The following is a 26,970-nucleotide window of genomic DNA, read 5'->3' as shown; positions in this document are numbered from 1 at the left end:
ACAAAACTTTTCCTACACTGCCTTTCTAATTTATTTTTCTTCCCCAGGCTGTGGATTTAACGTGAATAACAGCAACCCCACTATATGCATCAATGATCTCATTATGGAGCACAATAAGACAAAGAATACAGAATTAAAGCCCTTAAGTGCAGATTACCTGATTGCACAAAGTGTGACAGTGCTGGAAAGTCTGATCAACACCTTTCAAGAGAAAGGACCTAATGGAGTTCTTCCCATGTACTATAAGTACTGGGTGCACAGGTAAATAATTTAAAATATATATTCTATATATTTTTTAAAAAGAATACTTATTTTTCTTTTACAAGTAATAAAGAACAACATAAAGAATCAACAACATAAAATAAAATTTCCTTCTTAATACAGGTAATCTTAATTGTTTTAGTGGTAAATTGAACTAACCCCATCAAGAGGCATTTATCTCAAACCAATAGTGACTGATCAGATATATATGTATGTATGCATTTAACATGTTTCACTTTTTCAGCGTGTTAGAAGTATTTGTTTATGCATAGGCAGATTTGTCATTCAGCATCCATGCATTAAAATATATCAGGATGTTTACATTGGAGTTGTTCCTTAAAGCTACATTTACCTAGCATTTTGAGTTAACGTGCTAGACATAGATCATGAAGTCTGAGCTTTGCAGAATATCTGAGAAGAAACAGATTAATTTTACTATAGTTAAGCAAGTCTACCTATGAACGGGTGGGTGCAGGAAATTCCCACTGACATTGTTCATTATGATGGTAGGCCATGTCAGTAAACCCTATTGTGTATAAGCTATGTAGGATCCATGTGCCTTTCTGAAGAATTAACTCTCGTACAGTGCCATTTATATGAATTTCATTAATCCATTTATTTCCTTTTGTCTATTCAAAGTTGGTTAAAACCCTCTGTTTAGATGGGGAAATCATTCATTTCTTAATTTTATTCAAGGATTTCTACATCATTTTTCAAAACCCAAAATTTTCCCGAAGCATCTTTCAATCAGTATAAAAACATTTTAAGCTTAATATCAATATCTAAAATACCAAAGCCTTTTACATGTTTATGTAACATTTATAATTAGACTGAGGTGAGTTTATGAAACTTGATGGTTTTTTAAAGTGGGTAATTCCTTGTTTTTTATTTGCAGTGGTAAACAAGTACGGCTTGGAAGTGATGAAGGGCCTTTAGCGTGGATCGTTGGAATCGATGATTCCGGATACCTTCAAGTTCATGAGGAAGGCAAAGATGTAGTAACCGTGCACCCAGATGGCAATACTTTTGATATGCTGAGAAACCTGATAATTCCAAAACAGCAGTAGTTTTTGAATGTGGTGAAACAGCTTCTCAGACCATTTTCTAGAGTTTGGCTGGAGGCTGTCAAACTAGAAGTATCTAATCTGAAGAATTGAAACACTGTATACCAAGGAAAACATTGAATTTTGAGTCATTTAATTTTCCTGGGCTCTTGGCCCAGTGACCTGGGATTTAGTGGCTTTTCATGTTTGTTTGTTTGTTTTCCTTTCAGTCTCCATGCAGATGTGAAGGAAGCCTTATGGTCAGCATGAAAAGCTCTAGCTTCTAATTTTTGGCATGGAACACTCAAGTAGAATTAGCTCCATAAATCTGTGTTATCCTGTTACTACAGATTCTTCACGCTTGCACTTACAGCATACCTTTACATCCAGTGCTCATATTACTTTGTATCTATAGGAAGGAATGCATTTTGCAGTAGAATATTTCCTATATTAAAATGATAGGGTATAATAAGTTTGGTTTACCAGTGCCCCAGTTTAGTATGGTGTTTTGTTTTTAAGCTGTGGATGAACAGCTATATGCAAAATGAAGTTATATTATTCATTTTGAACATCTGTTTTAGAGTATGCCATAAAATTATTTAAAGAATTTTACCCCTCCTGCTGTCTCATACCCACAAAACAATGATCAAAAGGAATTTTAGCCTTTTAGTAAGGACTCTCCATATGCTGTGTTATATTGGGAGTCCAAGTCTTTCAGAAGCTTGATGTTTCCACAACTGACCACTAATTATTATTTTTTCTAACAATAGATTTCTGGCAGTTGCCCTGATTCCTATAAGACTATACAGAATCTGAATTGCTTGGAAGTATGTTTCAAGTTCACAGTGCTATTTTGCATTTTCCTTGGATTATGAATCCGACAAGTGTTTCTGCTTTAATGGCTATAGCAGAACCTATTTTCCTGTATTATCTATTGTGCCTTATGCATTAAATATATCATAGTTATGATACATAATTATGTGTCATCTTGCCTACTCAGTATGGTCCTCTGATCACTCTGATCATTTTTATGGTGAATAGATGACACGTTCAGCTTCTTGCACTGTTCTCAGAGGCTCCTAGGTGTATGACTGTGTTTCTGGACTAGGCTGCCTAGGCTTATGGAACTCACTCTCAACCCAGCCCTCCCAGGCTATAGTTTGAAACCAATTTCTGCATATTGAGGAACTGTTGGTAACATGACCTCCTCATGAGAACTGCCATGGGTTCTAAAGGACTCCCTCATGTTACGTTAAGAAAGTGCCCTGAAATGCATGCCTGACATGTAGCCAGAAGCAGGTTTGTAGGTTAAAGTTCACTTTATAAAGAATCAGGAAATAAGTAGATTGGCTCAAATATAAATCCAAGAAGCCTTAAAGAAGGCAAAGAAGTTGGCCTGTAATGGTGGATTAGCATAATCCCTGCATATTGGAGTCTTGAGTAGTTTGACTATAAATTACTGGAGATTAAGTTTTCATTTCATTTAAAATGAGGATTTTGACTTCTGTTGCATAATGTTTCCCACACTGTGACATCTATGACTGTTTCTTGCTTGATGGCATTGTTATCTAACAAATGAAAAAGTAAAACAATTTAGCTTATTTGAGTGGCTGTATATTGATTATTTGTTCAAACAACTAATGGTGAGAAGTAATGACTTGCAAAACTCTCTGGGACTAGGAATTCAAAGCTCCTCTTATTATTGATTTAATAACTCCAGTGATCCTTAAGATTGAGTTAGTATAATAAAATAAATGGAAACTCCAGCAATGTATTTGGTACTCAATTTTTATTTTTATTTGCCTGTAGAATCCTTCTGTCCTATTGTCCTATCTCAGGAGCTTTTAAATGTATGATTCATACTATTTACCTGTTAGCTGCCAAATTAATAGAGCAGGGCTGTGCCACTTCATTGTTCAGTCTGAACCTTCATCCCAAGTCGCACAGCAATCCACTCCCCAGTTTCTACCTGACATCTTGCAAACATGTTCCTACTGTGAAAAGCTTATGACTTTTCACAGTATGCACCATTTTAATAATGTATGGTAGTTTGAGTATACATGACAGCCAAGATTGCTCACAATTATTCAGGAGGGTAAATTCAAAAAAGAGGTGTTGAATTTGGAGACGGGATCAGTGAAATTTAATTGTTGAAAGGTTCTCTAAAGCTTGTTCTTCATTTAATTCTGCCCCTTTCACTTACTAATTTTGGCCCTGGTTTTTAGTATGTGTTTGAGGAACTGTGGGGTACAACATCACTATTGATGTTATTTGGGACAGTGAAAGATCAGACAGATGAGGGAAGGGATAACTTCATTCTATCGTATCATCTGGCAGTCCATCAGATGTAATTGTTTTGCTACAGAATACTATACCAGTGAACAGGAAAAAAACAGCTACCATATAGAATTTGGTATCTACCTGGCATTCATTATCAAGGTTGGGCTGGATGAAAGGGACAGGCCTAATCTCTTCCTATGGTGTCCTGATTGGTGCAGCAGCAATATATATTCAATGGCTGGGGAGAAGGGGTCCATCATCCACTTTCCCTTTCATAGCAGCCTGTCCAGCAATTAACTGATGCCAAAGATTTACATCAGGTGCTGGGCTCTCAGGACAGGACAGGGTTCTTGTTGATGCGAGAGGTGGTCTTTGAGATGCTCTTGGAGACCTCCTTTCTTGTTGCCATGCATGTCCAGATGGCAATGACAAAGAGTGTTTTTTACTAGCTTTAGGTGGTGTGCCTGCTGCTCCTTTTCCTAGTGAAGCTTGTTCTGGCCTTTGTCGTTCATGCCTTAGTTATACAAGGTGACCTTCCATAACAATGTGAAAGATGGACAGTTCTCTGCTGGTATTGACTTCTGTTTGCCTGAATGACTAAGCATATGGTTGGTCTGGATCTTCCCCTTCTTCCGCTCCTCCCTGTTTCATGTATGCACAGAACACATTTTATTGATTTATTAAACTTGATTTTGTATTGTTTGACTATATTTGTTTCTTTTTGGAAAAATCAGCAAAAATACCTGTTAATCAAAAAATTATATCTAGATTAGATAACAATAATGCAATCTACATAGAGCTACCTTTGAAAATAGTTGGGCCAAGCTCCATCTGCTAGAGTTTTAGTTGAGCTTTATAGCTTAGAACTACCCTACTCATAGGGACGCGGGTGGCGCTGTGGGTAAAACCTCAGTGCCTAGGACTTGCCGATCGCATGGTCAGCGGTTCGAATCCCTGCGGCGGGGTGAACTCCCGTCTTTCGGTCCCAGCTCCTGCCCACCTAGCAGTTCGAAAGCACCCCTAAGTGCAAGCAGATACCGTATTTTTCGCTCTATGGGACGCACTTTTCCCCCTTCAAAAATGAAGGGGAAATGTGTGTGCGTCCTATGGAGCGAAGATGCCATAGCCCCGCGACCCTCTCCCGGCTGGAGAGGTGACGCGCGGCTATGGCAGGAACCTCTACAGCCCCGTGTCACCTCTCCAGCTGGGAGAGTGCGCGCGCGGGGCTAAAGCAGCCCCCCGCGACCCTCTCCCGGCTGGAGAGGTGACGCGCGGCTATGGCAGGAGCCTCTATAGCCGCGCGTCACCTCCCCAGCCGGGAGAGGGTCGCGCGGCTATGGCAGGAGCCTCTCCGCTGCGCCTTTCCGCTGCTCCCTGACCTGCTCTTTGGGGCTGGTGGTGGGCTTCCCCCCGCCAGCCCCAAAGAGCAGGTCGAAAGGAACCTGAAGCCTGGAGAACGAGAGGGGTCAGTGCACACCGACCCCTCTCGCTCTCCAGGCTTCCAAGGTAGCCGCCTGAACGCACATTAAACGGCACCTTGTTTTAGAGCGGGAAAACAAGAGGGGGAAAGCTCTCCCCCTCTCTGTGCAGCGCCTCCTGCTGCTTCACTGAAGGGGCGCTGGGCAGAGAGGGGGAAAAAAATTTCTTGTTCTCCCCCCTCTAAAACAAAGTGCGTCCTATTGTCCGGTGCGTCCTATGGTGCGAAAAATACGGTAAATAGGTACCGCTTTATAGCGGGAAGGTAAACGGTGTTTCCGTGTGCTGCGCTGGTGCTGGCTCGCCAGAGCAGCTTCGTCACGCTGGCCACGTGACCCGGAAGTGTCTTCGGACAGCGCTGGCCGCACAACCCTAGAGTCGGACACGACTGGCCTGTACGGGCAGGGGTACCTTTACCTTTACCTTTACCCTACTTATACTGGCTACCAATTTGTTTCCAAGCCAAATTCAAAGCGTTGGTTTCAACCTTTAAAGAACTAAAGAAGCTTGTCCTCTCCCACATGAGCCTACTTGTAGCTTAAGATCAACAACAGACACCCTGCTCTGTGCCCCATTATAATTAGATGATGGGTGGGCATCAGAGACAAGGCCTTTTCTGTGCTGTTACTTAGACCTGGAATGCCTCCTATGGCTTGCATTTTGCAGAGCTGTTTGCTTCTACTGGTATTTGGTACTAGACTAATTGCTTGGCCTATTATTATTATTTTATCTTGCTATATATTTATACTGTTACTTCTTAATATACCTTATTGAATTATTTTGTAGTTTATATATATGGTATGTTTTTTTGTAAGCTGCTTGGAATTTATTGTGTAGAAAATTGGGGTAGAAATTTGAATAAGACATAAGATTTTCTTACCTGGATAATAAAGAATGTAAACCTTTGTTAAAGTAAAAACAACCTATGGTTTGTTTTATTTCAAACCATATTACAGTTTTTTGCACTGGAAAAATTCTTTCATTTAATTTCCTTTCTGTAAATGAAAAGTAATGAAGTGTGGACATGTTGAAGCACAAGTGGATTAGGTGGGAATATCACTTTTACTTCTGTTTTTGAATGGCCTGCCCTGTACATACAAGACAACATACTGTCTTGAATTGATGTCAGCATCAATTGTAAACTGTCATATACCTGACTTTATTTTTGTTTGCTTCAGAACAGTTGAACAAGGCCTTTCTGACTCACAACTGTCGTAGTCAGAAATGCCTGTGGGAATTTCTATAGGATACACAAGTAAAGGTGTGCATGGGTAGTACAGCTGGTAATCACATTGTTTTCCACATCAAATTTGGCAACTACTCACCATTTCTGTATGAAAACCATTTTATAACAGTCCTTGTGACTTTATAACATAGCAAAATGTGTCTGGACAGAGTCTGGAGGAGCCAGCCAGGCATCCTGGAATCCAGAAGTAGCCCTCTGAAAATGTGCAATACTATTAAAATGTCCAGGTTAGTAAAACACCTTTTCCACTGTGTAGCTGATGTCGTCTTTCAGACTGTTCTGTAGATGAAGTGCTTTCAAAAATATTTCATTATGGTGCCCATATTTTTTTGCAATATGCGCTTTTCTTCCGGACCAAAGTTTTAAAACTCCTCATTACATATTAAGAAAATATCTGTACAGATTATTTATTGACAGTAAGGCTTCTTAAGGAACTCTGGTGTGCTAGTATTTGAAAAGAACGAGGTGAATTGCATCCAGACAGAACTGATGACCTTTCCAGAATTACACAATTTCCACCAGGATAGGTACTCAGAACTAAGAATAAACTGGCATTAGTCATCTATAAACCTCCATAACACCTTGGAATACATGTCCTAGCAAGTCATTATGCCTCGGTTATCTTTTTTAAAGCATGGTGTGTTTATGCTATGGATCATGCTTTCCTTCTGCAGGGATTTTTTCTTTTTAAACTGATTACAGGGTTATAAAGTGCAAGTTCATAGTTTTGTTTCAGCATAGTTCTGATTTTTGAAGCTAGCTGGTGGGAATATTTAAACATTGCATAGCTGCCAATAGAAGTGCTGTTAAACAATATATCGTGTGGAAAGCAGAACATAGCAGTTCTTTGTAGTCTCTGTGCAGTCTCACCTTTCTGTTCTCCACATGTGTAGATTAATATTTGGAACTTCTGGAGCAAGCTGGTAACATTCTGGCATGAAAGACTTATCTGCACAGCCGTAGCACACACCTAAGAACTTCACCTTCTTGATCAATTCCTTTGTGACTGCTGCAGTAGCGATTACAGGAACGGTAGAAAGGTAGGCACTTCTTTCCTTCTACCTCAGAACTTTGTTCCTCTTCTTTTTTTGCCTTGCCAGATACTTCTTCACCTACCCACAAGCAAACTTGGGACTGTCAAATGTTTGTGCTGTTGCAGAGATGCACTGCACAGTCTTGTAAAACTAAAGACTGCCATTCTAGCAGTCTAGGAAAAAGTAAACTTGATCTTTTGTTTGGAAGTCCTTTTGGTGTTAAATCCATCTGCAGCAATAGCATTTGGACCAACCTGAATGTTGCAAAATGGTAAGCAAGCCTTCATGATGGTTGTTAAACAAACGGAAATGGAGACGAGGGGGAAAACTTGTTTGATGTTGAAGTTGTGGAGTCTGCAGTCTTAACATAGACTGTGGAAGGGGTTAGCAAACTTAAATAGATAAGGCTGTACTAGGTACTATGCATGTTAAGTTGTGTCTAGGACTGCTGGGACAAAGAAACATACAGTGGTTGAACCCCATTTCTGAAAATACAGTCCAGTTGTTACCCAGACCTTTCTCCATCATTAGATTCAACAGATACTTTGGTAAGGTGGAAAGCAGATATACTGAGAAACTAGGCAATTTTTGAACATCAAAGCAGCAGCAATAGAGATGATTGGATCCCTTTCTGACCTCGAAGCATGGGTACCCCCAACAAAAATTTAAAATTTGGCTCTGTAATTTGGAACTAATGTGATTTGATTGGTTTGTTAATAAAAATTATTTTTTTAAAAAAAAGAGAAACTAGGCAATTTTTATATTAACTATAAAGCCGGAGATTATTTTTAAGTGGTGCACTCAGATAAAGAAGTCAATGCAAAGCAAATTGACTACTATTAGTAGTTGGAGAGAAAGACCTATAACAAAGCCCCTTCTTCAAGTGATAGAAGCGAATCTTTCTCCAGTTTTAGGATTCCACTCCTGAATAGGGTATTCTAAAGGTAAAGGATCCCTGACAGTTAAGTCCAGTCACGAACGACTCTGGGGTTGCGGTGCTCATCTCGCTTTATTGGTTGAGGGAGCCGGCGTACAGCTTCCGGGTCATGTGGCCAGCTTGCTCACTATTTTGACATTTTGGCTAGTCCTAAAGGTATTGCCTAATTCATTTTTTTTCCCTCACGGACCAACATGGCTTCATTTTTTATACTTAATACAACTTCATTCCATCATAGCTTGAGTTGAGGATGGGAATAGTGCGGTGGGGGGAGCATTTAATTAAGTATCAATAGAATTACATTCAAAAGTTCTGAATAAGCCCTAACATTCTGTCTGTTTCTAGAACTGCTATGCAGTGAGGAAAACAAATGATGTATTTCATTTCATTGAATTACCTAAATTGCTCAATGTAATATTAAAAATACAATAAACATTAAACGTATTTTATAAATACACATTATTTGTACTGTACTTCTAAAACCAAGCAAATAATAGAAGTCCATTATTCCTTTGTCTACAGTATTTTATTTAACATAGTCTTACGTAATAAATAAGCAAAAGCTTTACAATTTAAGGGAGTAGATATATAATCCTAAGCAATAGTAGGATGTGTATGTATTTCTTTTTCCACATACTTTTGTCAAATAATTTATTTTTGCATCATAAAAAAGCAAAATCTAATGTTCCAGTAAAGGAACAAACAGAAGAGTTTTCTCTCAAGAAACTAGCTCAAAAAACTGTATCGTGATTTTGGACAAGTAAAATTATAGTAGGAATTTTATTAATGCATTCAATGCTGTCCTTTACTTATGAATGTGAAGTTCAAATCCTAAACCTATTTACTAGTGAGCAAGCCCCACTAAACATAGCTAGACTCACTTTCTGAGTAAACATGCATAGGATTATGCATCTTAAAATTATTCACTGGTTTGTTGCTGCAAAGTTGAGCTTTTTAACCAAAGTAGATTGATGCGAGGGAAATCTACACAATTGTACTCAGCAGAGCAGTTTGTACTAGGTGTGTGTGGCATTTCTACTCATAAGATACAAAACCAAGGGTTACATTTCCCAACTCCATTTTTTACCATTTCTTACAAAGTGTACAGAACCCTGCAAAGTACAGTGATAGGCTTTTTCTGGGGGGACACAGGGGTACACATACCCCTAAACATTTTGTGAATCTTTGTACTTTTCTTCATTTACTGTATTTATTTTCCACAATTTGAACTATAAAATGGTGATTTTCTTGAGTCAAAATGGGAGTACCCCTAAACATTTTTTTAGAAAAAAAGCACTGGTGATAGGTAATTATAGTTCATTAATTATAGTTCATAATCAAGAAGAGAAATGGCAAAGTAAAAAAGTGGGTGTCCCACTCTCTGTACTTCCATTGCACGTAAATGATACATCCAGTTTTCAAGCACTATTCAGGATTTTTAAAGTTTTATCCATCGTGAGAGGGAAGGGCTGCATGTGACAGCCTCACCCCTCATGACTGGGAAGGTCTGCAGAGGGACTGTAAGTACATTGAGCTGAAAAGGGTTCCAATTCTTAGGAAGCCTGATTGCAGGGAGCACTGTAAGCTCATAAACAAAAATGTGCTTGCAAGTCCTGTTCAGGTCTTCCCAGGAAGATCAGAAGCGAAGGGCCAGAGCAAGCATGTGCATCCTTGAGTCCTCTCTGTGGATAGAACTTCAAAATGCCTAAGGTAATTTATACATTGTGACAGTGGCAGGTTGTTAATTATTTGAAACTGCTTATCGTCAACAGCATTACCTAAATGACACCGGGCAATTGAACAGTTTAAAAAGTGTACTTTTCAGAAATATTTTCTTTCTTACAAAGTGAAAGAGGCTTAGCATATATACAGTCACTCTGAAGAAAATAAAGTAAGTATGCTACACTGCAGTTGTGTATCAGATTTCTTTTTATGAGTCAGCTAATTGCCTGTATCTCATTGGGGAATACATTTTTTCACATAGCAAAATAAACAAATGTTATTTGGCATAAATGTAGTCTTTCAGGATTACATCTGCATGAACACTTTGAAAGACTGTAAACAAACTTGCATCTGGCAATAGAATTGTGTAATGACATCATGATAAGATCATTCACAAAAGCTCCTTTCTATGAAGACAAGCTAAGGGTGCTGCTGCTGTTTTCAGCAATATCAATTACATCAGAAAAGGTATCAACGTTCACAGAATTTACCTTGGGCATCTGGGAGGATATTTTTGTTTGGCTGTTGGGGGGAAAGTTCACTTCCATCCTGTTAAGTACATTAGTCCAATTTAACTATAAAATTAAGTCTCTGGCAAGTTTGTTGCCCAGATAATTTATGCATGTTCTTAACACTTAGAAGACACACCACCAAGCAGCAGTTTTTTGTAGTCAAGGTATTGAAATATGTTCTACAACAATTAGCACCGTGCAAAGGATGTGTCAGACACCTCTTAGTGCAGTGTGGTGAATATTACAAAGATGAGGCTAGAGCCCAAACTGTAAATGTGAAGTTCCCTTTATCTTAAAAACCATTCAAAATAATGCAGTTTTGAGCCTTCCAATTCATAAAATACTCTAAGCATTTATCCAAATGCAACTATGACCAAAGAATGGTAGCCAGTTCACCTGGAAGCACACACTTTTTTCTCAGCCTGAAAGATCAAGCACAAGAGGGAATGAACAAGGCCATTCATTCATTCAAACAAACAAACAAACATGTGCAAGAAAGAAGGATGACCCAGTACCCCATAAAGCACTAGAGATGAAACATATTAGTCATGGTGAACAATGGGCTGAAGGCAAGGTGCCTAGCACCTATGGGAGAAGCGTATTTTTACACTTTGGGAACTATTGGCTTCAACTCAAGGCACAGGTTAAGTCTGAATTCTAATGTACACTGCTTTGGCACTACTTAAAAATGTGCATGCTCACAATGGTTAACTTTAAATAGGGCAATACTGAGCACAACCAATCACTTTTGAAAAGCTTATTTCCTTACAGTAACAAATAGCCTTATAAAATTAGACAAGGAAATGGATTGTATTGCTGCGTCTAAATGCAGAAAAATAGTTTAAGAAAATGTCCTCATTACCTTTCAACTTAGTTGAGATTTGAAAAGGTGCAATCAAAGCTGTTTTCCATATTGCACAAGTTAAATTATATATTATTTCTTGGAGAAATATTCTTAAATTGGTTCTGTCTATACTCAAAACAACGGCAAAACTGTTATTTGCTTCCTGGGGGCACAGAAGTTCTTCCATGCTTCTAATGAAAACTTCACTTGTCTGAGGGACATTTTAGAAGTTTTTGATGTAACTCAAGAGTTCAGCAAAGCTAAGAAAAACTAGTCAAATTAAAATATACGTCTGACTCCAGTGTTAATGTTCTTTAATGCCAACCATTTTTATACATAAGCTTTTTACATATTAGGGTGTGTTCTGTTCTGTGATTGAGTAAGATGATAAATGGTTTATTAGTTATGTTGAAATGACAACCACATTCTAGTAACTCCTAGTGTGCAAAACAATCTTCATGTGTATACACACCCACCACATGTACACAAGAGCTTGCCCCATTTAACTGGATAGCACGAACAACTTTGCATGTGTATTCTTTTGTGCTATTGCTTATGATTTTATTAAAGCACCCACAGAAAACTGGAACACATGAGAGCTATATATTTATGGTATTAATTCTTTGCAGGTGCTTGGGTTGCCTCACCTTCCAGATTAAACATTACAAAGCCAAAGATGAATATACTACGTGCTCTACGAAAAATGCAAAATAAAATGTAAGTGCCTGAGAATTCTAATCTAATCATTAGTGCAGTTGGTGAATGTATTTTATCATATCTTAACCATAAAAGTTGCTAAAACTGGCTGGGCTAAAAACGTAAATCCACCAAACAGAAAAGATTTGAAGTCTCGTTGACAGAGCAAAATGAAGAGAATGCAACTTCACTCCTCTTTGGCTGGCAACAAATACAGTTTGAGATATATTCTAAATGGAAAGTGTATTTGAAACAGTGAAAACCTTTGTCTTTCATTTTCAAATAGATGCTTTGATTTTTTCCCCCCTACAGTGTAACAATCACCAGCTCTTTGGTAGTTATCTCCAAGCTTATTGGGCAAGTAGATTTTCATTTTCTAAAGATGCATAGTAGCCATGCAGCCTGGCAATTCTATACTGCCTTGAGTAATATATATCCAAGCCACATGAATAAAAAAAAAATTGGTTTAATTTCAGGGATTGAAATCCTAAATGCATGTCCCCAAGGTAATGCATTGGACAGCAGTTAAACAGAGACTATCACAAATAACTGGTAATTACTGTCTCTTACCAGACTGTCCGTTTGTTAAGTGATCTATAATTTTCAAATAACTGAGGGATTGTATTTTTTAAGAAAACAAAGTCACTATGTATCAGCACATAAACTCTTATAATTTAACTTATATACTGTAAAAATAACAAAAATATGATCTGTTACATGGCTTCTTACTAGCAGAGTCAACTGCAGAGATTAATCTGGAACAACAAAGCACTGAAGCTACCGGTAATTTTTTCCCCTTGACCTTAAAGGTACTGTTACACATGGCTTGCCAAGAATGCATGCAAGTTTGTCCCACTGATTTTAAACCATGCTCACTAAGTGCAACCATGTATCCTCATGCTTTAGGGGAACTATTCCAGTTTGTTTATTTATTTATTTATTTTATAAACCACAGCTTTCTATTACTGTCACCTTCCATTGGCTATTATTACAGACGTTCCAATATAATGGGGAAGTGCAGGCTCCTTGTGAGCCTCAGGGGAAGAGGCTGATGAAGGACTTTGGTTTTTGTAAAACATATTTACTTCCTCAGAACTGTGTCCATAATTCTCTGCTACATGTCCTGTGGCAGTACACGAAGAAGTTTGAAATGTGCCATGTTTGGCTAAAACCCGGTGGTAGTTGAGAAGTACAAATGGAACTTGCCCTGCATGCCTAACATCCACAGTGTGATCGTTTTCAGAGTCATGATCAAACTTTCCGGTCATTCTGTCATCAGGTTCCAGCTCACCTAGATTTGCAGCATGATGGGCAATGTGCTCAAATTTTGGTTCTTTCATACAAATTCTTCTTGTTTGTTCATATACTGTTGGAACTGGGAGAAGGTGATTTAACTGTCCAATAGATTTAGTTTGGAAACATTCAGATTTTGACAAAAAAGAGTTGGCTAAGGAGTTCGAAAAGGGCTTTTCACTTAAGTTGTTTTTATCTTGTACACCTCTATTGAAAACTAGCTTATTTTCTTCTTTAATGAGATGATGATGTGCTGGATATATTCGGCTTTCCATTTTGTTGCTGTGCTTTATAATGGTGGAATCATAGCTCTCTTCTTTGTATCTGCTATTTGCTGCTAGGGTGGCACAGCTTGCAAAGCTGTCAGATGTACTGTCTTGGCTATATCTTCTGTTTGGTAGTGGCACTTTGAAAGAAAGAAAAATAAAGTTCTTTAATGAAAGCAGTTCAAGCAACGAAGTGTAGTTTGAACATACAGTAAAGTCTATTTAGATTGGGGACACTCGTTTAATGCTGTTTTTGAGCTTGCTTTAAAGCCTTTGTGCAAATTAGCAAGAAGCTGCATTCCAAATAGAATCAGGAGGGGGGAAGGAATAACTTATCCATTCCTTCTCCATGCCAAATTGCAAGATGGGAGTTAAAGCAGGTTCTTGGAAACTCTAAATTATAGCTAATTACCTTCTGAGGCAACTGGAGCATTATTGGAACTATTTAAAAATGTAATTTTTGTAAACAGTTTTGAGTTTTATTTTTTCACTTTGGATACATACCTTCATAAACGGGCAACATAATCAGATGTAATACATGAAAATGCTTTCCATTTGATTTATTAGGCTTGTTTGTGCTACTTGTGGAACACTCCAAAATATGCTCCCTAAAGAAAAGTTGCTACTGTGATCAGTATTGTACCCACAAAAACTCTTTCTTTTCAGATCTGATTCTCTGACAAAACAACAATATTGTGAGGACAATGTGGTCCAATTGTCTGCTCTGATGTAGCCCCATGAACTCTAGTGTGAGGTCTACAATATACAGGATTGTCAGTAAGCTTGTAGTAGCAGGGCTACACAATCAAAAGTGAATACACCCTAAGAAAATCTAGGAGACCTAAGAAAACTGAAATTAGGCTTCTTGTTAAATTCTTTGCAACAGAATTGGGGTAATTTTAGTTATCAATCAGATTTGCATCTTAACTATTATTCTTGCATTATGTTCAGAAAGAAATACGAACAATTCAGGAGCATAATTAAAGTATAAATGTAAGTTGCAACTATTTTCAGTCCTTTCCTTAACAACTGATCAGCCTCTTTTTGTTAAAGGTTTAAAATAGTTTTACCCACAACACACGTTTAATATTTGAAAAATATTTAACATGTATGATTTTTTTCTGGGTATAATAGAGCTTCAGATTTGTTCATTTAATACACACCTTCATAACTCTGCAAGAGATTATGGCGTACGCTGCTTGCTGACTGATCGGAAGGACTTTTCGATGGTGACTGACTGCCTCCTGGAACAAGAGAATTGGCATAGTGCCACTGGCACTCTCCACTTGTCTGCAAAGTACTTAAGAAAAATCGAGCTACTTCGCAAGGTGTTCCTTGAGATTGCCCAAATTTAGAAGGCAGCATTTGTTTTTTGGTACTGAATACATGAGGGTCTACAGGGAAGTGTCCATAATGGTAAGAGAAAGGTAAGCTGTACGATGGGGTGTATAAAAGTTCGCTGTTTTCTGAATGGAAGGCTTGTTCTTGGATGGTGGCAGAATTTGCTGTGGAGTTGGATCTCCAGCTTCCAACCTGGCCACATTCCAGTTTGTCTGTCTGGAAGGAGCTGTATTGCTGAAAAAGCAAATAAAAAGAAAGAAAAGTGTTTAATAGCTGACTCTGAAATCTGTCAGTATAACAGACTAACAGAGTGCACTGCAGCCAAGTACCACCTTGAACTGCAGTCACACCAGTTCATATAAACTAAGAGAAGTTGGCAGCACTTAATTTCTAAAGAGAGGAACTGGAGCGCAAGCCTTTCTGGCATTTTTCTGGAAGCTCTGCTCCTTAATCCTGTGTGTGATGGACAAGCTATAGCTTTAGTGGTGAGGGAGGAAGGCATTCTGCACATGTTTGGAAACACTTTAAAATGATTTCACATATTCCCTTTAGCTGGCAAGATTTCAAAGGGCCACACAGAGGTTTGGGGGACCTGATGTTGTGCCCCCCTGCACTGAGGTGGGAACATCTGCTTCCCATTGGCTTGTTCTTGATCTGACACACTTATCTTGCTTTGGATTGAAAGCTCAAGGTCACCCCTACCTCCATATTTCAAGTCAGGCTGTCTAATTTTTTATTTCCTTTTTTCCAAGTGCCTACAAGTTTATCCACTCAAACATTTGCCTGTCCCTTTTTTTATTTTACACTTAGAAAATTGCTCAGAAAGAGGTGAGAGCTAGCTTTGACATGAGGGTCAGCTAACCAGCAATGTGAGCAGCCTTGCTCCAAGGGAAGTTTCCTAATGACTGGCACAAAGGCTTTGCACAGCACTGCTGGGAATGCTCTTCTGTCAGTCATTTTAAACATTCCCTAAAAGCAAGACTTTGCACATTGCTGGTATGGTGCTCCTCAAGGCAAAGATGGCTTCTGCTCCAAATCAAGACAAATCCAATCAGGGAAAGAAGACTGCAAGTCTCTCCGAAATGCAGTATCCAAATGATATACTCCCAAACTAGGGAGGAAACTACACCAGTCCTGAAGCTGGCAGATCTTTAGATGGACAGTTCAACCCTATTTTATTCTTTGTCCCTGCACTCTACCTTTGTCTTGTTCTTGTGTCTATTGTTAACGCTCACCCTGAGCACCTTTCTGGACCTGGTCATGTATTGTCTCCTTTCTGCCCGTTTTGTACGATCTTGGTGGCTTTCCAAGCAAACTGTTGCATCTGTCAAAAGGGTGAATGCTGCTGGTACAACAAGCTGTTGCACCAGTGTAGTTCCCTGAATTGATTGAAATAATTCAACCACAAGTGATGCTGTATTGCTGCAACAGTTCATATTCTTGATCCTCTAAACTTGCAGTACTCAGTACCCCAAGCAGCAATTTGTAGGATCAGGCTATTAAAAGGAACAGAATTTATGATATTTTGAATTGCAGGAAATTCCAGTGACTGTTCACAGCTACTGTTGCAGATAGGTTGCCACACACTTTTAGCATGAAATGTTGATAGAGGGGAAAAACTACTACCTGTTGTGGATATGGCGTTGTTCTGAGTTTTGTCTTCATTTTATTACTTCTAGGTTTTGTTGCTTTTCTTGTTTCTTGTGAGGTAGACGCTGAATTTCTGCATGGAAACTGTGATTTAGAAATGGTGACCTGGTCCAATGATAATGGGAGTTCCTTATATTCTATATCTCTGAAAAAACAACAACAGCATTGCAACAGAGGAATGGTCCATTTGCATCTTTCTCCTCACTTATGTGCCCCCAAGCATTTAAATTGGGGCGGGGGGAGAACCTCAGGCCTAAGGTGCCAATGTGAACCTTTGGGCCTCTCTAGCTGGCCCTTGGGACTCTGCAAGCCATGCATCACCCAACACTCCTTGAGTACAGCCTGGCTGTACTGTTTCCTTGAACTATGATAATATCTCTCAGATGCCTAGATGGAGACTGTGTGTGTATACACACGTGTACAGCAGGCTGCATTCCAGGTGCACACAAGGTAAAAATCACACCCATTGCTCTATCTACTTTTGCCTCCAGCCTTGCCCCCTGCTGGCACATAACCCCTGTAAAGGTAACCCTGAGTGTATGTTTCCCTCACACTGAAAAAAGGTTCTCCAACCCTGGCATAAAGAAAGCTTCAAAAAATAATACCAGACATGCCACAGTCACTGGACTATTAAAACTGAATCCTTAATGCACAAAGAAATGATAGGAAGGGGTTGGTAGCGGTGAAGCTAGGTTAGGAGTTCAATTCAGGACACTTGAACTCCAGACACTGCCAGAGAGGAGTAACTGGGCCACCTCTCATACTTTCAAAGCTTTCATTCAACTGCCTCTATAATACTGTGTATGTAAGCAGTTATTTGATATACACTCTCAACCTGTCATTTGTTCATAGTTGTGCAGCTGGAACCCATAAATAATTAATAATATATTTGAAAAATGGCTGCCCTTCTCCATCCTAAAGTAATAGTCTGCCTCCGTGTCATAAGAATGGTTATCTCCTTCAGTTGTTGTTTGTTTAATTAGTTTTCTGGAGGTTTTTTTTTTGGTCATCAGCTGATCTGCACCTGCATTTTCTCTAAAAGAGCTGCATTTATCCCAATGCCATTTTAGTTCATTAATATGTCACAGTGTAGGAGTAGAGCAGGACCAGCCCTACCATTAGGCAGAGCAAGGTGGACATCTCAGGTGGCAGATGCTGGAGTGCAGGGGGGCAGTAGCAGCATCGCCCCCTGATCCCTACCCCAGCTGTGCCTCTCTGATGCAGAATAGAATTATGTGTGTGCAATGCAGCCTGCATTGTTCCTCCTAAGGTAGACTGCTCCCTTGATGTGCAGCGAAAGATGCTGTACAATTGCCAGTGTTGAAATAAGATTTAACTTCTAGTTCAGGCAACCTCTGTACATGGAAAGGGATGTGCCCTCTTCTACCTTGTGTCAGGCAGCAAAACATCCCTGGTAGACGGACTTCAAGAAAGGTTTTCAATAATGTCATTTTATGTTATTTGAAATGTAGTCATTCTTTTAGTATTAGATTGGTTGTCTAGAACACAGTCTTCAGCTGTGAGATTGAAGCCCAGAAGTGAGTTGGCCATACCAAAATACTCCCCCCCCCCCAGGAAATGATGTCTACCTTACTAAAACCTGATAGAGTATTATAAAGCACAACAAATATATATATATCGGTGATCAACATTTTAAAGTAACAAAGTGGAAATCAGGATGGAAGAATCAGATAAAGTTATCAACATGAGACACTGAATAAAATGAATGTGGTATACAATGGTAGGAAATATGGACTTACGTTAGGACATAATTAACACTCACTATGCAGTGAGGTCGTGATGAGCGGCTGTTGTGTACAATCGTGGCATAGCTCTGGACCCAAACCCAGCCACTGTTCTTTGACAGCAACCGATAGTACTTGGTTGTGACTTGTCCTTTCACCAACACTATAAAACATAACATGAAAGGAATTTAATTATACTCATACTCTGCCTTTCCTCCATGAAACTTGAGGTGGCATATTTAAGGCTCCCAGGTGACCTTCTATTCAGACATTGACCCAGACCTGCTTGGCTTAAGAAAGTTTGTTACATCATTGATTTTCAGGCCATACCATTCTACTTTGGTTTATTTGTTTTTTAAAAAGAGCATTTTACCCTTATAATTGAACTTTCAAGCAAGGGCAATATTTCGGTTATTGCGACTGAATGTTCTCTTAAGACAGGTCTTTTCTAATGCAAAATCCAATAAATAAAACACAATCCTAGATACGTCTGCTCAGAAGTCCCACTAAACGTGTATAGGATTGCAGGCTAAAAACTCATTTGAGCCTTCGTTTGTGCTTTCTTGTACTCCTGGACTCTTGCCTAATTAAAAGTTTATCCAATTCTCTTATAGCTGTAATACAAAATCTCAAACCAAAACGTGTTCTGCCTTCTTGTATATCCTTTTCTTAACATCCCATATTGACTGTAGATTTAAGAATGAAGTGATATGGAGAAAGAACATTTTGGACTATACTTTCTCAGTGACTGCTTTCTGACAATCATATCTTGGCTTAATAAGCTGAGGTATGAATGAGCCTCATACACCTGTATGTCGCTACTCTGCTCCTCTCTTTGTGCAAGACAGGAAATTTGCAGTTAACTATAGCTTCCTGTTACAACTGAAGCAGGAAACTATGGTTAATGGCTTCCAAACAAGCCAGGCTATTTAACTTTAAAGCATGACTTTATATTTTAGCAGCTTATTGAAAAATAGTGGTTGCTTGAGATCCTGCAACCACTTCCATGAGCAGAGAAACGGGGCACCACAGTTTTGGGAACAAGCAGAAGTCCTGCTCAATACACGGAACTAGTTGTACAGTTGTCTAGCTTTAACCTAGAGTTCTTTCCTCACAGACCACTTCCCAAGCTTCCTGATGCATGTATTTTTTCATAAAATTAAAACATCTCTATTAAGTCGATATGCATACCCTTAAGAGAATTTGGATTTTCTTACTATAGATTAGTTCAGCTAAGATAGCCGGTGCCTGAAGGTTCTTTACATTTATTACTCTGAGCCAAACAACATACCCAATTTCCATTATAAATGTTACTGCCTTCCACAGCAGCCATTTGCTCCCAAAGGTGCTGTAAACAGTTGGGAGAGGATAATATTTGGTGGGAAATGAATGCAGAGCTCCAAAACACTGCTTTAACTTCAAAATAAAAGTTCTCAGGCTTGTCTAAAAAGTGTGAATTATTTGTTGTTGCTATTTATTAAATTTATCCAGGCAGCCTTTGAACACGTGAATTCTGCCACTACTGCACTGTCAGAATACCAAAGAAATTCATTATGATTAAAAAGGAGTTGCTTAGTCTGTAATACACATGAAATCCAGAGACTTGTGCACAAATATCATTCCTACCCTAGTCATCCTGATAGCTTGGCATGTTGCTAATGAAGTTCTTTAGGAAATCTACTAGTACTGGAGCAACAGCTGTAACAAACTGTCAGTCACTTCGTCTTCTTCCAGTACTAGCTCACATTTTCTTAACTTGAAGAATATGGATATGAATAATCTCTGATTCATCAATTTACTTTCCTTTCAAAATTTGTTCCAGCAGCTTCATATATTAAAAAGTTACACCAATGAATTAATATGAAACCCAGGTGTAGACAATACATTACCATTTTACATGTGAGTTTTTTACTAGGAAAGCTGTGCCCAGTCATAGTTCCCCAACACTTATACTGTGAATAACTCACATCAACATCATTACAAAATTATTTTACTTGTTTTCCATTACTTACAAAGATGGTGAGCATATCGTAAATGAAATACATCACATCCATGCACATGGTGGTAGAGAGTTTTCTCTATCAGGTCCTGTGGCTCATATCCAGTTAATTCAGTCACTCTAAAAGAAAGAAATATAGCTAATAAGCAGCATCCTTAAATATTTTACAGCAATAAACAATTGCTCTCCTTTTCCAGAAATCAAGTTTCCTGAAACCTTCAGAATTACAGTAAACCCACAACTTATGCACATTTAAGTTGTGCGCATTCAGTTTTACGTGCTTGGCAAAAAGCATTTTAAAAACCAAAAGGGGCAGAAAGGGGGTAGGCGTCTGAGGAAAAAGACTCTGGCAATCCCACCTGCTATTGAACCCAATGTGTTTTGACTATACACAATTTTGGCTTAAGGAGCAATCCCTGGAATGTAACCTCCACATAAGTTGCAGGCTTACAGTATACATTTGTTTTTAACTTTATTAGCTTCATAGAGTACAAAATCTCAACAGTATATTTAAAATACCTATATGCATTTCAGTATAAAGGATTATGCTGAAATATATCAAGCATTACATAGCACTGATCTATTATAGGGGAATGCTATAATAACAATTCTCACTTTTAAGCAGAAACATTTTCAGTGGCTGATCCATTTGGTAAGATAATGAGTAGGTATGGTATTGACTGGTTAATGGGACAGAGGATGAATATTTGCTCACATGCAGAATTGCCGAAGGATACAACTAGCAGTACTGCAGGATATGGCACAGATGAAATAAATTGTGGGGCCTCCTACGGGGACTCTGGGACAATAATACAGACTAAAAGGGTACATAAGAGATAGCTTCCTACTAGAGCACCTGCTGGATACTATTAAGTCTCATTCCTGGTCCAAATGTAGCAGTTGTTATTTCTTTGGGATGCATTAAATTTATGACGGCCCTCCAGCTGTTTTGGGACTACAACTCCCATCATCCCTAGCTAACAGGACCAGTGGTCAGGGATGATGGGAATTGTAGTCCCAAAACAGCTGGAGGGCCAAGTTTGGCCATGCTTGGTCTAGATGCTTTATTGCTATCTCTTTGCCTGAGTAGGAAGGGTGGGGGGATACATTCTAAGTGTGCTCAATAGTATGTATCAACAATGTGATAGTCAGTTTTTCAAACAAATTTATTACTGTCTTGTGAGCTTCCTTCTGTGCTTAGAGAGCTACTCAAGAAAAGAGTAAGCAAAGATCATTTTCTTTACTGCTGGCAAACCCACAAGTGACATTTAGCTTTTGCCAAAATTAATGAATATAACAGGAATGATTAATCTGTAGGGCCTGTAATCAGTTTATAAATATAAGAGAGCATAAAAGAAATTAGATACTTGTCTTAGGAGAAGGAATAGCAGTGTCCCTTAAGAGGGATGAAAAGAACATTTAAGTTAGATATTACAGAATAACAGGACAATGAACACTGCAACACAAATGACTTGGGTACAAAAAAAATACCAAGGCCCTACCACTGAGGATAAAAGGATAAAATATGCCTTCTGCAGCACCTGTACGATGTGAAAGTGTGATCATTTCACTGTCTGGACACAAAATTTGCACAGTTACAGCCTTCACTGCAATATAACTCATGTGATAAGCTATTATTATTACAGGTCCTCTCAGCAGGAATCTCATGATGTAGCCATAGGGCAAAGCCATCTTGTCTTAACTGGTCTTTAAAGATACCGTACTTTTCCGTGTATAACATGCCCCCTATTATGGGGGGCTCAAAATTAAGAAAAGGGGGGATTTGGGGGGAGGACTGCCCAGAATTGAGCACATCGCCAAATCAACCAATCCTCTGTCCCAACGCCGAAAAACGCAGCACATTGGCTGCCCAATTGCCACAGTGACAGCCAATCAACACCAGCCCTTGCCACAGCCACCAATAATCTCCAACTAGCAGCAACCAATCCGATATCCCCACAATGCACACTACCCATGTATAAAACGACCCCTAATTTTGAGTAAAAAAAACCATAGTCTTATAGACAGAAAAGTACGGTAATCCAGATTTATCTAGGGATCAGAATGCTAAACCCATCCACATGGTCCATCTTGTTTGTCACCCATCTTTGATTATCAATAGGTATCAGAGAAGGTGCTATTATTACTTAGAACAATGATACTAAAGGATTAGGCAAGGCTTCCCCCAACTGGTGCCCTGCAGATGTTTTGGACTTCATCATCAATGGCTGTGCTGTCTGATTACAGATAACAGCAAGAAAATGCTAATAAACTTTGTGACATTGATTTTTATCCTTTCCTTGGTGGGGGGAGAGCAATAGGGTATTCTACTCAAAAGCCTAAAATATAACTCTTTACAAAGGCATTGTATAGAACTAATTTCCTGTTTGTAATGAACACAGAAGAGGAAATGAGTTAATACAGCAAATGAAATCAAGCACTGCTGAAAGTATTCATTTTCCTCTACCACTAAGGTCATGAGTTTGCTATTTTGTCTTGAAGTCAACACATTTTTCATTTATCTCTCACGTTCAATATCTGGTAAGTTTTGAAAGTAAGATACAGAAATTTAGTAGCGTGCTTTTAGCCTCCTTTTGAAAACTGATAGAAACAAATACTCATATGTCCACACCCCTACCCTATTAACTTTTCAGTTCTTCTCTACATTGTAACCTCCAGCACTGCTCCACTTGTAGATAATTTTAAATTATTTCTCCACTAAAGTTTCAAAATGTATTGCTTAGTTGAACACCAAGGGAAAGGTCACTTATAAGTAGCAATGGGGAAGAAACTGAATTCAGTTAGCTTTTAAAGCCAAATTAATCAAATTCACACTCATCTGAATTTTGCTGTGCAGTTCTCCAACCAATGTTTACAAAAATGCATATATTAGAAATATATGTGTATAAGAATGAATTATCTGTGAAAGCATACAGAAACACGTTATAGTAGTAAAAGTTGCTTTTAAAAATCTGTACATTAGTCAAAACTGCACCCAAAAATATGTTTAGGAGGATAAATTTGCCTACTAAATTTGCACTAAAATGGTGAAGAATTTTCATGAGGATTAAAAATAAATAAATCACAAATTGCTGTAGAACTGAAGTTAAGACTGGAAAAAATGAGAAGCTTAAAGAATAAAAAATGACAGATCCTTTCATCCCATCTTATGATCAAAAAATTATCTGTAGCTCACACAGCACAGACATAATTCAGTGTCTTACCCCAGTACATGAGTCGACCAAAAAACTACTGGGTTAACAACCAGTATTCCCTTTTCACTTCACTCCAGATACAAGAGTTTAACTATATATTAGTGATATAAAATGCTGTCAAATACGAAACACCATTGCATAGCAACTAAGATATTTTCAAATATACCCATATCAAATATCAACAGATGTCATGAGCAATATTTCAGTTCGAGAAATATTTACAAAGACAACTTCACAACCTACTGTTTCTGTCCAATATCCCTTTCCCTATTATTTTTAAATTTTGCTAAACTGGGAGCAAGATAAAACAAAACATCTCAGTAAAGACAAAGACAAACATGACCAAGAAAGAGCAACACGGCTGCTAACAAAACAGCAAATGTTATTATAGTGAATTTATAGTAAGTTGTTGCTTAGACTGCTTTGACCATATTTATAATTAAATGGTCCATAAACAAACAAACAATTAGTGTGAATTAGTTTTATTTCTTTTTAACATGCAGTGGTTTAGGGCTGGGTGAGGTATGTTGTACACAGCAGGAACAGCAAAAGAAGACTCTCCTGTTCTATTATTTCTGTGGGAATTCACTTCAGCATTTTAGCAGCAAAGGCCTATTTTGTATTAGTTAGGATTCAAGCCAATATTGACATTACATCTTACAAATGGCTATTTTCATAGAATCATAGAACTGTAGAATTGGAAGGTACCCCAAGGATCATCTAGTCCAACCCCCAGCATTCCCATATTATGGTATGCAAGCTATACAAACTGCGACCTTAGGAACAAAAGATGGAGCAAATATGGTTTTGTGATAAAAGTACAAACTAAGAACTTCAGAGTCCTGGTCTGTGTATGAAGTTTTGCCAACAGCTTTCTATTTGAGCTGTGCCTCATTTGTCAACTTTGTAATGCAGCAACTTAATACTTCCTCTATTCTCCACTTTGCATAATTCAAAGAATATCCAGTCTTCAAAAGACAACCTCAGTCTTCCAGTAATTTTGGTTAACTCAATTTCAACAATGACTGCTAGATGCTACCAAATAAAAGTATTTACTCCATGAGCAGTGGCTTGTCCTACAGTGATTCTTAAAGTGTCACTTTATGCCATGTTCATGTTACAGGAGTAACAGGTATAACATACAACAAAGCTTCATTTTCAAATGCTGTAACTATTCAAAGATAATATTGTTGCTACAGTTTTGTGTGGATTCTATTGTTCTCTTGCTGTTTTTTCAGCTTTATATTTTTCAGCTATCTTTTGCAAGTTGCCACAAGCATGTGGAAAAATAGAACAGCCATTTTTAAAAAATAAATTTTTACTTACCTTGAATCTAGAAATATCAGTTTTAGATCTAGGCTTGCTCTGAACATAAACATGTTACTATGGAGTTTGATCTCAGTGATTGCACTCGGAGGTAATGATTGACCTACAGCAACCAGCCCCACAATTTGGTAACAGGTATCATACAAAGACATATCCAACATGTACTGACGTATCTTCAAATAGCCACTGCAGTGGATCACCTGGTATGATATGGGAGAAAAAAGGTACAGTTATGAAGGGGAAACGAATGACTAAGATGGCCTCTTGACAATACTGTTTACCTAAAATCTCCAGGATATATTCTCTCTCTCTCTCTCTCTCTCTCTCTCTCTCTCTCTCTCTGTGTGTGTTTCCCGAGTAGTCTTTTTACAGGTGAATTGGTAGTTTTAAAGCAGAGGTCAACATATACCATGTATTGCATGCCAACACTATATGACAATTAAGCTGACATTAAATTGCAAAGATCTTGACTCGACATTCTCTAAATACATTCAGAGTATCAAATTATTTTTGTGGCCCTCTGAATATTTATTATACATTATCTTCTTATAACATAATGGTCAGTGTGAAATATCCAGATAATATTTTTCTTTGCATAAACCTAATTAAACATGCATACACACAAATTTAAATTATACATTTGATAAGCCTATGTTAAAATGCACACACAGAACAATGTTTGGTGTTTGTACCGAAGTCTTGCCATAAACAGTTATCGGCTTGGAAGGAGGGAGGCAGAGATGAGTGGTGACAGAAAGACCGACAGAAACTGAAAGACAGTAGGATTGTGTCCCAACCCCTGGGGTTGCCAACATGGAGTCCACAGGTCTCAGTAAATAATCCGCTCAAAAATCTGCAACGCATGAGAGTCTGTTTGCTCTTTCAGCTCAGCTCCTGTTTGCACTGGTTTGGCCTCTCCTACACTGACCACACTCTATTAAACATGCCCACATTTCACTTGAATGGACACACACCTATTCTGAACAAAGAGAGGTACAAAGAACTTCTCTCTATGAGCAATACGGTAGTTGCTGGATAGATGCCTTTTTCCACACTGATGCAACAGGGGGGACATGCACACACCATTTGGTAGTCCTGAGTCTTTTTCTGCTCTTTTAAATGTGGGCGAGTTATGCCACACACCCTAAAGCAGCCATTTTATGCCACCCACACCATGTTAGTCATTTTGTGGTTGGCGCTCATGGCATAATTCAGCACAAAAAGATGTGAGTGTGGAAGCACTGCACATGCAACTGGAGACATGCCTTTTTCAGAGTTTGTGATTGTGCAGACAGAGCCTATAGCCATACCATCAGTATATGAATAGGCTCGTTCACATGGCATGCTGAACCTTCATAGGGGTAGAAGCAATTCCATTCGCTTCTCCACATGCATTCATGATTCATTATAATGTATAGCCTATGCATATTTACTCAAAAGTACGTTCAGTGAGTTTAGTGGTCTCAGTAACATGTACATGCAGAGGCCTTCCACCTTCGCCTCCTCACATTCACTCAAGGAGAGAAGAGGAGGAAGAACTGCTGTGCAATTTCCACCTTCAATCCATCTGATCCTCAGAGTTTTCAGTTATCCTTGCAAACAAGCCATTTGCTATTTGCTGTGGCAGAAGCTGCTTTCATAGACGCTGCTGATGCAGCAAACAAATGACAGCCAAAACCATTGCAGACTGGATTTGGGGTTGGCTTCTCCTGGGACATAGCATGAGGTAGCAAAGGAAAACACGCAACACTATGATTGTTTACTTGGGAATAAGCCCCAATGAATTCAGCAAAGCCTTCCTTTTGAGTAAACATGCACAGTATTAGGCTATAAGCTTTACTGCAAAGCATTTGCATGTCTGCACAAGAGGCTGTGGACCTGGAAGAAGGGAATGGGGAGGGAAGGAGGGAGGGACAGAGAGAGAGAAACGTGCATGGTGGATGTGCATGGGGGAAACGGAGATTGCCCAACAGTCTGCTAATTAGTCAAAGGAGAAGGTACAAAATACACTGGAGTTTACCTGCCTAAATAAGTTCTTTGTTTAATTTCCATATTGCCCCATAGTGAAGCATTGTGGGTGGTTC

General features: G+C 38.7%; 2 protein-coding genes across 5 annotated transcripts in view; one reads left to right on the top strand and one right to left on the bottom strand.

The window, feature by feature from the left end:
• HLCS (holocarboxylase synthetase) overlaps positions 1 to 4,292 on the top strand; it is a 97,779-nt gene extending 93,487 nt beyond the window's left edge. For both annotated transcript variants that reach the window (XM_081004425.1, XM_081004424.1), the window contains exons 10-11: positions 48 to 261; positions 1,157 to 4,292. In XM_081004425.1, the coding sequence (XP_080860551.1) occupies positions 48 to 261; positions 1,157 to 1,328 (386 nt within the window). In that variant the 3' untranslated portion in view covers positions 1,329 to 4,292. The remainder of the gene's footprint in view (positions 1 to 47; positions 262 to 1,156) is intronic.
• A 7,360-nt stretch (positions 4,293 to 11,652) lies between these two features.
• The window catches only part of SIM2 (SIM bHLH transcription factor 2), a 51,409-nt gene continuing 36,091 nt past the window's right edge, over positions 11,653 to 26,970 (bottom strand). For all 3 annotated transcript variants that reach the window (XM_081004428.1, XM_081004429.1, XM_081004430.1), the window contains 6 exons: positions 24,887 to 25,086; positions 20,359 to 20,465; positions 18,362 to 18,509; positions 16,578 to 16,746; positions 14,774 to 15,185; positions 11,653 to 13,750 (listed from right to left, as the gene is read on the bottom strand). In XM_081004428.1, the coding sequence (XP_080860554.1) occupies positions 13,020 to 13,750; positions 14,774 to 15,185; positions 16,578 to 16,746; positions 18,362 to 18,509; positions 20,359 to 20,465; positions 24,887 to 25,086 (1,767 nt within the window). In that variant the 3' untranslated portion in view covers positions 11,653 to 13,019. The remainder of the gene's footprint in view (positions 13,751 to 14,773; positions 15,186 to 16,577; positions 16,747 to 18,361; positions 18,510 to 20,358; positions 20,466 to 24,886; positions 25,087 to 26,970) is intronic.

The sequence above is a fragment of the Podarcis pityusensis genome, assembly GCF_964106645.2.
Source record: "Podarcis pityusensis genome assembly, chromosome: 4".
Classification (NCBI taxonomy): domain Eukaryota; kingdom Metazoa; phylum Chordata; class Lepidosauria; order Squamata; family Lacertidae; genus Podarcis; species Podarcis pityusensis.
Note: the sequence above shows the minus strand (reverse complement) of the source record. Positions and strands in the feature narration are given on the sequence as shown.